The sequence below is a fragment of the Nerophis ophidion genome, linkage group LG16, assembly GCF_033978795.1.
Source record: "Nerophis ophidion isolate RoL-2023_Sa linkage group LG16, RoL_Noph_v1.0, whole genome shotgun sequence".
Taxonomy (NCBI): domain Eukaryota; kingdom Metazoa; phylum Chordata; class Actinopteri; order Syngnathiformes; family Syngnathidae; genus Nerophis; species Nerophis ophidion.
The window spans coordinates 9,331,639-9,344,472 of NC_084626.1; the positions used below are offsets into that span (position 1 = coordinate 9,331,639).

The following is a 12,834-nucleotide window of genomic DNA, read 5'->3' on the forward strand; positions in this document are numbered from 1 at the left end:
AAGCGTCTTTCCCAAGGACACAACGGCATTGACTAGGAGGCCAAAAGCGGGGATCGAACCTGGAACCCTCAAGTTGCTGGCACGGCTGCTCAACCAACTGAGCCACACCGACCCAAAAAACGTAACAAAAGTGAAGTGTGGGGTACATCTCTTTTTGCATTATTTAACTTTATTAAATGCTAGGATATTACATTTTTTGAGCGCAGCCAGACAGGAGCAGGATGGGATTTAAAAAAAAAAAAGAAACATTTTACAAAACTGCATTTTATTGTATAAGAAAATATTTAAAAAATATTCAAAACCAGACTGAAAACATTTATTATAAGCATTTGATAGCATTCGTGTTTAATTAAATCGTAATTATTGATACAATGATTGTATTTTTATTTCATTTTTCATTTTTTAAATGTATTTTCTTCATTTGAAAACAAATGCCACAACAACATCTGGCATGAATGAAAAGGAGCAGAAAGAAGTACAACTTATATCTGCCCCCTATCAACAGAAAATCATCAAAGTTCCAGTTCATTGGAGTTGTCTGATGCAGCCGTCATTAATCTCAGGACATCAAAACACAAAATACCTTAATAAAGCTGATCTATGACTGCAGTGTCATATTTTTATAAAATAGTTTGACATTCTGTTTTCGTATACCGTGCTTACATATGATTCTGCAGAATTCATTGCACACAAAAAAAATCTGCGTGTTGGTGATTCAGTTTACTTGTCTAGGGTGTACCTCGCGTTCCGCACTAATTCAGCTGGGATAGGCTACAGCAACCCAGAGAGGGACAAGCAGTAGAAAATGGATGAATGGAAAAATGGTGACTCAGTAAGACTGAGTAAGACTGTAAAATAAGCTGAATATGGTGCCAAAGGAAGTTGCACATGCCAGCACTTTGATGAAGATGGTGAGAAGTGGTGGGTTATTATTATTTTATTCTATTATTTTTTTTTCTTACTTGTTTAATTTTAAATGCTTGTAATTTGATTACTTTGTATTGTTTCTTTTTTATGTGCAGCACTCTGGAGACAGTTTTAGTGCTAAATAGATAAAGGGGATTGGATTGGATTGACACTGCACTGATTGCGTTGGGTTTTCATTATGGCACCACCTGCTAGATTAACACAGTTACAATATTTGACCATCAAATTAAATCAATATTTAGCAATATTTAACTGTTCTTTGTTTCAAAGAAATATCCATTCAAAAAAGTAATGTAAAGTACGCAGGTCAAGAAGCCAAAGAGTAAACAGGCACAGAAGAGTTGCAGAAGCGATTTGTGGTTTAAAACAATCGGAACGTACCCACAGCGTTGTCGACACTGCCTTATCCTCCTTCCTCCCTAACTGACAAGGTAAAGTGGATGTAATTTTTCATTCCTAATCATTGTAGCAATTTGGCCGTTGAAAATTAAGGAGTTTTATGATTTTAAACTGTGAGTGCAACACATGGCTAGTGACAGTGTGTGTGCGTGTCAGCACGGTGTTTGCTTATGAGGACAGATCAGCTAGTTGTTTTTGTTATTTTGCCTTTGTTATTATGTGAATGCTCCAAAGCATTCACACATGTGGTTTTCTACCCCAAAATCTATTTATTATTTTATTTGTTCTTCTCAAGATATTGGCACGCTCTACCGTCCACATTTTGAATCCGATTCAAAGCGTTTCAACTTCAAACTGTTCAGCCTTTTCTGGAATTGCGGGCTTTCCCTTGAAAAATTCCTAGATTTCCCAAAATTCCAGGTTTTCCAGGACATTTTCCCATTCAAAATGAATTGGCCATTTTTCAAACTTCCACCATTTCCACATTTTTCAACCGATTCAAACCTTTCCACCTTCAACATATTCCACACATTCTGGACATTTAAATTATCATGTTTTCCAAGTTCAAAAAATTCGAGGATTTCCCATAATTCCTAGTTTTCCAAACCTTATTTTCACACTTTTTTCTGTTGACTACTCTTGTCACATATTCAACCCACATCAACCGTTCCACCGTCAAAATATTCCTCTTAATCAGGACAAAAACAAAGTTGTTTTTTGAACTGGAAAGAAAATTCACGAAATTCCTGGAATTCCGTAACACCATACCAAAAATGTTACTACTCCAACATTACTCGACCGTTTTGAAAAATTCCAACACCAATCATTCAGAACATTTAAATATTTTGCCGTTTTAAAAATTTCCTCTTTTCCTGGAATTACCAAATGTTCATTAAATTCCCATTGAAATGAATGGGATATTTTTCAAAGTTCCACAACTCCTACATTTTTCAACCTATTCAAATCATTCTAACATCAACACATTCCATTCATCCTGGATATTCAAACTAACACTTCCCCAAGTTCCAAACCAAATTCCAATTTTCCTGGAAATTCCAACTCTTCAATGTTCAAACCATTCCAACATTCAAACTATTCTTACATTCATACTACATTCTATCAGAATTACAGTTCAACTTCAGCATTCACACACAATTCCTTCAGGAACTGCCTCATCTAGTTAAAATATAAAGTTGATCTGTCACCACCTTGTTATGTTTCTTTGATATAGAGTGCTGTATAGCACTTCACACTGTGCTCAAACACTATCAACATTTACTGAAATGTGGACATTTGTAGAGGCTGGACCCAATTATTCATGTTTAAAATGTTTCTCCCAGAGAAATACATTTGCTTCAATATATACATTTTTCTATTCACAAACCCAGTTCAAGAACCAATACAGTTTGTGAGTTGAGGTTCCACTGTATATTGTACATCGTTTTCTGTGTGTAAAACTATAAAATATAAATTGTGTTTTGTGCTCCTCTGGAACTAATTAATTTCCCATGTAAAAGTTGCTTCGGTTTTAGTACTAGTGGGTATTGCTAATACTGTGCCTGTATTTAGCTACGAAAAAGGGCAAAGTATTCCGGGGGAAAAGAATATCTCTCTAGATCAGGGTTTACCAACGCGGTGCCCGCGGGCACCAGGTAGCCCGTAAGGACCAGATGAGTAACCCGCTGGCCTGTTCTAAAAATAGCTCAAATAGCAGCACTTACCAGTGAGCTGCCTCTATTTTTTTTATTTACTAGCAAGCTGGTCTCGCTTTGCTCGACATTTTTAATTCTAAGAGAGACAAAACTCAAAAAGAATTTGAAACTCCAAGAAAATATTTTTAAGACTTGGTCTTCAAGTGTTTAAATAAATGCAGTTATTTTTTTACTTTGTTTCTTATAACGTTCAGATAGAGAATTTTAGAGAAAAAATACAACCTTAAAAATGATTTTAGGATTTTTAAACACATATACCTTTTTACCTTTTAAATTCCTTCCTCTTCTTTCCTGACACTTTAAATCAATCTTCTAGTAAATTTCTTTTTTTTATTTTAAATAATAATAAATACATTTTAATTTAATTCTCCATTTTAGCTTCTGTTTTTTCGACAAAGGATATTTGTGAAATATTTCTTTAAACTTATGATTAAAATTCAAAACAATTATTCTGCCAAATCTAGAAAATCTTTAGAATCAAATTTAAATCTTATGTCGAAGTCTTTTGAATTTCTTTTAAAATTTTTGTTCTGGAAAATCTAGAAGAAATAATGATTTGTCTTTGTTAGAAATATAGCTTGGTCCAATTTGTTATATACTCTAACAAAGTGCAGATTGGATTTTAACCTATTTAAAACACGTCATCAAAATTCTAAAATTAATTTTAATCAGGAAAAATGACTAATGATGTTCCATAAATTATTTTTGTAATTTTTTGGAAAAGATTTGAATTAGCTAGTTTTTTTTTTTTTTGGTTGAATTTTGAATTTTGAACAGTCGAAATTGAAGATAAACTATGTTTCAAAATTTTATTTTCATTTTTTTTCCTGTTTTCTCCTCTTTTAAACCGTTCAATTAAGTGTTTTTTTATTCTCTACAAAAAAAACTTCCGTAAAAGAAAAAAAAATGTACGACGGAATAATATATATATATGTATATATATATATATATATATATATATATATATATATATATATATATATATATATATATATATATATATATATATATATATATATATACATATATATATATATATTAAAGGTACAATTGAGAAAATTGAGCAAATTGGCTATTTCTGGCATTTATTTAAGTGTGTATCAAACTGGTCGCCCTTCGCATTAATCAGTACCCAAGAAGTAGCTATTGGTTTCAAAATGGTTGGTGACCCCTGCTCTAGATGATGCGGACCGTCAAATAAAACTGAGCATTGTATTTGCAAATTGCATATGAAGCTCTAGTGCAGGCGTACGAGATAGAGTTGTGCTATACTCGCTGGTCCTTTCGTGTAGCGATAATGTTTTTTTATTAGGCACCATGTGACTCCCAGCAGTTGCATCTTGTACCCAATGACATGCTCTCACACTTGCAACATTCTCGCATGTGAAGCGGTGAGCTAATGAGCACCATGCAGCCCTGATTGATCACCTGGATAATTAAACACAGGCGGTACCTGGAGGCGCCATATGCCGCGTCCGTACACTCTGTACTGCTGCTGCCGTCACGGAGGTAAACACACGTGTCCTAAGACTGATGGGCTCTATAATGTGAGGGTCGGTCTTCTGCAGCTGAGCTAAAGAAGACATACGGACATAGAATATAAATGTCTGGTCTTTTAGGAGAGATCCTGATGCAGGAGCAGCTGCAGAGATGGGGCTTCTGATTGATTAAGCGTAAAATGTTCATGGCCTAGGTGACCAGGGCACCCATGGGGACGGCGGGGGTGGGGCGGGGTGCAGAAAGACGCTTTGTTTGTTTTAATAGAATGCCCCCTGTGGTTCCACCGAATAGACTAAGAAGATAAGGCAGTACAAGCAGCAAGAAAGTGCATTCCAAAAAGCAATATGGTTCAATATTGCTTTCAGGCAGGCTCACCACCTCAGTGATATTGAGTGCAGATACAATAAATACATCATATTGTCCTTTTCATATTCTAACGGAGAAGTGAATACACAAAACGTTGAATTATGAAAAAAAACACCTAGTAAATTATGTGCCAGTCAAATGGTCGAAACAAAATGTTCCCCAATGGTCCCAATTGGGTTTAATGATGTCACACTACAATGTAACCTCAATTTACAAACTTAAATTGGTTATTTCGTAAATCGAAAGGTTAGTATAGTAAAGCAAATTTCTCTGTAAGAAACAATGTACATATGAATAATGTGGTCCAGCCTCGACTAAAGTCCATATTTTAGAGAAGGTTCGTACACTTTGAACACAACATAAAGTGCTACTTTATATCAAACAAACGTAACAAGGAGGTGATGGATAAACTTTCTTTCTAATAAAAAAGCCAAAACTTCAATATCTAGCTGAACTGTCCTGTATGCGCTTCTCTGCCAATTCTCGCAGACACACATAAGTCCCTTTGGTGCCCTCACAAACGATTAGAAATCACAAAAATCGTTAACGTTAACAATCCTACGGCTACAACAACAAACACTAAAATAGTAAAATGCACTAATATTAACAATAACAACTAAAGAGGAGCTGACAAAGGAGCAGGCAGGCATGTGTGTGTATGTGTTTATATGTGTCTTCTTTTCAGCTGTGAAATAAGTCTGCTTTGGCATTTTCTTTTCCAGAAAAGTCTGGTCTCATCAGAATTACAACTGGTTTTGATATGAAGGTCTACTCCTCGAAAATAGTCATTATTTTAATTACACAAAAATTCCCTCTTTTTTGGGACTCAATTTGAGTTAGCAAAATGGACGAAACCTTTGCAAAAATGCTGCAGGCGGGACACAAAATGAATGAATTGAAGCGTTTGTATGAGAGCTGTCAAACGATTAAAATATTTAATCGCTATAACCACATTTTGTTCATAGTTAACTCAAAATGAATTGCACATGCATAACACTGTCATTAATTATTAATTTATAACATGTAATATTGCGTCTGCCAATCATTGTGTAATTGAATACTTAAACATAGCATGTTATGGTTAAAATCTTACAATACAATAAACATGTTTCCTATTGCACTCAAAGAACAATTTTAGTAGGTTAAAATAGAAAATAACACATTGGGTTTTCTTGTTGCACTCAAAAAACAATTTATTATTTTCCATATTACATATAGACTGCCATAATCAAGGATTATATTAAACTATAATAAAAAGCTATATTGACATTATATTAAATACTTTATGATTTATGGTTGCCACTCATGGTCTGTGCTTTAAGAAAAATTTTTTTTAGCAAGTACCTAAAACAAAACTATGGATGAATGTGCATAGATAAGTAATGTAACAGGTAAAACACACATTGTTAAAGATAAAACACACATTGTAGCAATTTTTTACAAAATTCAGTCAATTCACTTGCATTACTTGACGTTAGATGGGCGGTTTATCCCCGCTAATATTTGGCATTAATCCAAGCAGCTGTGTGTGCATCTAAGTACTGTATCTACACCAAGAGTGTATGTGACAATCATTGGTACTTTAACTTTAACATGTGCACAACAGGGGAGCTGGTTAACCCATGAGAGTAGCGTATGTGTGTTTGTGAGAATGGCAACGTGTGAGTGAGTGGTCAACTAAAGAGAGAGAGAAAGAGCGCGTGCACTGCGCAAGAGTTATGAACGGGTCCGGTTGTGTCCTGCAAAAATAAAAATAAAGCAACTAGATTGTCACGAATCGGCGGCCTCCTCATTCTGACCCGAAAGCAGAGCTTAGCAGACCCATTAAAGTGAAGGGTGTTACCCACAAACATCCGCCCTGGAAGGAACGTCTGGCCTGTGTTCCTTGACAACAGTCAGCACCGGACCCGAACAGCAGGACAGGTGTAACAAGTAGTTTATTACCGGTCACATTTTGTACCTCCTTGTGCAGATCTGAATGCTTATTATTTAAATGCTGGTCTAAGTTTGAAGCAATGGTTGTAATACTAATCACCACATTTGGCGAGGCTTCCAGGTTGTACCCCATCTACCGCCTGAATGCAGCTGAGATAGGCTCCAGCGACCGCCCGCGACCCCAAAAGGGACGAGCATTAGAAAATGGATCGATGGATGTTTTAAAGTGTCACCCTGTTTAAAGTGTCACCTCTATTTGTTAGTTTTGAAGCCCAAACACCTCAAAGATGTTAATGCTTGTATACACTGTGTGTGCGTTTTGACACACTCAACATCCTGCTCCTTGGCTCTGTAGACAGTGACACACTTAGACATTTAGATGAAAGAACGGTACCAGTATTTTTTAAAGGCAGAATAGCACTGATTTTAATTAATTAGTATTGCGGTAATTTATTTGTACCGTACAAATGTAGTTATTAACTAACCATTAACCATTAATATTAACTACCGTATTTTCCGCACTATAAGTCACAGTTTTTTTCATAGTTTGGCCAGGGGTGCGACATATACTCCGGAGTGACTTATGTGTGAAATTATTAACACATTACCCTAAAATATCAAAAATTATTATTTAGCTCATTTGCGGAAGAGACGAAGAAAATGTCAGCAATCGTCACACACACGTCAGCAATCGTCACATACTTGTCAACCAATAAGAATTCGGCAGGGTAGGGTAATGGCAGAAGTGCATTGTGGGTCATGGAATGCTAACTGCTATATGCTACTGCCGTAACTATTAAAATGGATCATTTCATCATTGGCGGTAACTTATAAAAACTGAGAAGGGCTGAAAAAAAATGGCACCGAAAAGGAGATCATGTACTGACGATTACAAGCTGGACGTAGTGAAATATGCAGCAGAAAACGAGAAGAGGAAGGGGCGCATACCTTTGGAGTTGGCAGAGTTGTTTAGATGCGACATAGAGGAAGAAGATTTCATCTGATTTATCGATTAGGAGTGCAGATTGTTTGGTAAACATACAGCATGTTCTATATGTTATAGTTATTTGAATGACTCTTACCATAATATGTTACGTTAACATACCAGGCACCTTTTCAGTTGGTTATTTATGCGTCATATAACGTACACTTATTCAGCCTGTTGTTCACTATTCTTTATTTATTTTAAATTGCCTTTCAAATGTCTATTCTTGGTGTTGGATTTTATCAAATAAATTTCCCCCGAAAACGTGACTTATACTCCAGTGTGACGTTTATGTTTTTTTCGTTTTTTATTATGCATTTTTGTATACTCCGGAGCGACTTATAATCTGAAAAATACGGTATTAACATATACATTGTCTTACATAATATTTTGTTCTATTTTCAAATTGTTGCTGCTTATTGTACAATGTACATTGTTCATATTTTTTTTTAGAATTTTTTAAAATCCTTTTAGTCACTTTTTCTGTAATAAAAACGACTGGCAACAAATCTAGCATTTATTTTTGGTGTTATTGACTTAGAAACTCTGTTTCGATTATGTTGCCCCATGTCTTTGACAAAAAGCGAGCCGCAGATAGCCTGATGTCACACTTGCGTCACATTGCTGGGATCCTCTCTCTCATTAAAAGCCACCAGTGTCATTTTAAATTGTGAAGATCGTACAGTATGTATCCAATATATTAAAGTATTTCCACAGTGCGCTCCCGTCCAAAGGCAAAACCCAGTAACTCAATTTTGGTCAAAACTGAGCTGATAATAATTTTGGAGTTCCTAGGTGATATGCTTTACATTAGTCCATGCGATATTGTAATTTGTTCCGTAAGTAAGCTGTTACGCGCATGGCAGGACCTAGCAACTACCACATAACCGCGTAGATACAACAGAAAAACCTAGTATCTCAAGGGACCAATCGGAGCTTTTTTGTCAGTCGCCTTATTGTCTTTAATGAGACATTTGCACGAATGGGGGCCGACGGTCAACCTGATTTTGTGATATTTTGGCACGAGGGGATATTTGGAAGATTGGCCCAGGATGTTGCAAGCACCTTCATTAAATGTATTGTTCTTGATACTTCCCCTTGCATACTCTTTTGGGCAGATAACTGTGGAGGTCAGAATAAAAACTGGACGCTGTACACGGCTTTTGCCCAATGTGCAAACGCAGTATGGGGCCCACTCGAAATTGTGATAAAATATCTGGAGAAAGGGCACACGTTCATGAGAGCAGATTCAATCCATGGCTCAATCGGCAAGAAAATGAAAGCTCAAGAAAACATCTATACCAGGGGTAGGGAACCTATGGCTCGCGAGCCAGATGTGGCTCTTTTGATGACTGCATCTGGCTCTCGGATACATCTGAGCTGACATTGCTTAACACGATAAATAATGAATAATTCCACTTGTAATCACAGTGTTAAAAATAACGTTCAAAATATAAAATATTGTCATGCATTTTTATGTTCAAGAAGTTGGTAAGAAGTCATTTATTTATTATTGGTTAGTGTGGGGCTTGCCCTCCAGAGGGTTCTTCAGACCACCAAGCACTGACATGAGAGCCAGTTTCAAGGTTACAATATTGTTTTATTCTTCAATAAGTCTCTCAGTTGCTTTCCAGCAATTGTCTTTTTCTCTTTCGTTATCGCTCGCGCTCTGGTTTCTAGCCCCAAGCCCGTCTCTCTTCCTGGTAGCTGCTTATAACATAGCGACAGGTGATCAGATAAAAAGGCCCAGGTGGGCCTTCTACGCATCTGTCGCTGAATTCGAGGCCTGTCCTGGCAACACCGTGCTTCGCTGCAGGCTCGCAGGCCACGCCCCATCCACAGTTAGCTTCAGAATAACAATATTATTACAAAGAATAAGAGACCTCTCTAGGAATGTTGGTCTTTCTTAAAAATGCACTTGTTTTGTTGTGTTCAGTGTTAAAAAAAATATTATATGGCTCTTACGGAAATACATTTTAAAATATTTGGCTTCTTGCCTCTCTCGGCCAAAAAGGTTCTCGACCCCTGATCTATACGTTTGATAACTTTGTAGATCTTTGTAAGACAGCATCAAGATGGATTGGTTTGCCTTTGTTTTCTCAAAATCAGGTAAAAGTGAGTTACTAGGTTTTGCCTTTGGACGGGAGTGCAGACACGCTGCCTAAGCTCCAGAAAACCCTGTGCGTATGTCTGGTGTTAATGTGTATGTTAGTGTGTTATGGTGAGAATGAACAAGTGTTGTGTGTCTTGAAGTGAAGCACGTAGGCAGACGTGTTTGCATAGAGGAAATACTTGTTGGAATTGGGCCCGTTGTTAGCATAAAATTGGCCATAAAAGCTAAAAAGAGCGTCAGACTTAGTTTTCTTCTGGACGCTACAATACATTATATTACTTTATTTTGTTGGGTATGGCGGTTAATATGAAACCTGTACATGAAGAAGAAACCCTAAGCATAGTTAACCCTGATGTATAGTGTAGTGCTTTTAATGTGAAGCTTGAAAAATGTGTGATCGGTTTGAGAAAGTGTCTTTACATATTTTAAGATCGGATCGACTGTTTGCAATAAAAAAGTCTTCTTTTGACATCCTGCGGACCGTCTGTCATTTCTGTTGAGCTTTTATGTCAATTTACTTATTAAAGATCAGTCACAGTAACAATATAAATGTTATTTTATCAATGCACCCTAATCGTGATCTGAACACGGAAGTGAAGCACTGCCCACCTCTAGAATGACACGCGCAGCAGGCGTTTGCTGCAGGGATGTCGCCTCTTCTCACTGCGAAAAATAGTCCTTTTTTGTTGGGAGAACAACTTGCCATGGCTTTGACCAGATATTTCCATTAGGTAGAATTTCCTTTGTTCATTTTTGCTTGCTTGTGGCTCATCACTACCATGAATTGATTAACGTGGACCCTAACTTAAACAAGTTGAAAAAATTATTCGGCTGTTACCATTTAGTGGTCAATTGTACAGAATATGTACTGAACTGTGCAATCTACAAATAAAAGTTTCAATCAATCAATCAATCAATCAATCAATCAATCAATCAATCAATCAATCAATCAATCAATCAATCAATCAATCAATCAATCAGTAGCAAGTGAACTGCAGCAAAGTTCCCTGTACGGCACGGCTAGAGGGTCAAAAAGGAAGTGTTCACATTAATCGGCCATTAAAAATATTAATGATTATATCGAAATGTATAGTTAACGCGCTCTGTCATTAACTTTGACAGCCATAGTTTGTACACAATGACATGGTTCGCACACATATTTGGGTTGGCTCTAAAAGTTTCTAAATCAAAAACTTTGCAAATAAAAGGGTTTGTAAATTGAGGTTCTACTGCAGGGGTCGGGAACCTTTTTGGCTGAGGGAGCCATGAAAGCCAAATACTTTAAAATGTATTTCCGTGAGAGCCGTACAATTTTTTCTAACACTGAATACAACTATATGTGTGCATTTTTAAGTAAGACCAACATTTTTAGAGTATAATAAGTTTATTTTTGTTATTAATAACATTGTTATTCTGAAGTTAACTAATAATACATAAAATAATTCTTACCATTAATGAACAGGTGCTGAAGAAAACGGATTGATGGATTAATATGCATGAGAATGTTTTATATTCTGAACGTTATTTTTAACACTGTCATTACCAGCGGAATTATTCATTACTTATCGTGTTAAGCAATGTCGGCTAATATTTATCTGAGAGCCTGATGCAGACGTCAAAAGAGCCACTTCCTGCTCTAGAGCCATAGGTTCCCTACCCCTGTTCTACTGGATTAAGATAACTATGCAGCGATGACCACCTACACAGGGCTCACAAGTACCAAGGCTCCTTCGAACTTGGCGTACTATTCACAGCTGACATTCCAGCTTCTGGCACAAATTGAATTCAAACATAGAGCAGGCATGAAAGTTAGATCACCTACAAAGATACACTATCTTCCACACTCATCTCTATTGCACCCGGTATACCAGATCGAAGCAAGTTCTTTCCAACCAGTCAAACCGCAAATGGCCTCACAGCTCACCATCCCAATTCTGACACCAAATCTGAGGAGTGGTATTGTCTACCTGGATTTAAGCACACGGCCAGTAGTTAGAGCCCTTACACAGGTTCCCCAATTCAAAATACCCTATATCACATACGGGCAGAATATGGGCACAGAGCAGGAACTAAAATACTACACTGAAAAAGGTAAACATGAGTCTAAAACTGTCATAAGGACAAGACATTTTGATTGCTATTCCACTTCTGACACCTTCTACATCTGAGTAGTACATGAATGGTAAAATAAGGTTAAAATGACAGCTAAATCACAATTCCAGAGTACAAAAGTTGCAAGGGGTCCCTCTAATTGGGTACACCATTGATTGCCATCCCACTTCTGACACCAAATATGAAGAACAGTTCTTGAGGGGTTAAAGAAGGCCAAGAATGGTAGCTGAATTACAATTTCAGAGTACACAATGTCAAAGAGGTCCCTCTCACTGGCCACACCATTGATTTAATCCAGCTTCTGACACCATGTATGGGGAATAGTACGTGAATGGTACAAGAAGGCCAGCAATGGTAGCCAAATCACAATTACAGAGTACACAAGTTCCAGGGGGTCACTCTAATAGGGCACACCATTGATTTCCATCCCACTTCTGACACCATATCTGAGGACTATTACCTGAATGGTATACAAGTTCCGAGGTGTCCCTGTAATTGGGCACAGCATTCATTGCTAACTCACTTCTGACACCAAATTGGAGGCCAGTAACGGTAGGTAAACAGCTCACGAGGATGCCCAATTCCATACTCAGTGAGGCACACACCTTTAAAATAAAATGATTACCTCAAAGAGTTCCAGAGTAGAGGATTATTACCTTCACCAAGGGTTAGCTTGAGTAAATCATGCTTGGCTTGCAGCTTAATGATGAGGTTGCTGCCATTCAGGTACTCTTTGAATTTCTAAGCAAAAAGATGAAAGTGACGACAAGTGAGTGGCAGATTTA

At 37.0% G+C, this 12,834-nt stretch overlaps 1 protein-coding gene across 5 annotated transcripts in view; it reads right to left on the bottom strand.

Annotated features, from left to right (window-relative positions):
- srgap3 (SLIT-ROBO Rho GTPase activating protein 3) overlaps positions 1-12,834 on the bottom strand; it is a 247,138-nt gene that overhangs the window by 55,492 nt on the left and 178,812 nt on the right. For all 5 annotated transcript variants that reach the window (XM_061922701.1, XM_061922699.1, XM_061922697.1 and 2 more), the window contains exon 10: positions 12,706-12,790. In XM_061922701.1, the coding sequence (XP_061778685.1) occupies positions 12,706-12,790 (85 nt within the window). The remainder of the gene's footprint in view (positions 1-12,705; positions 12,791-12,834) is intronic.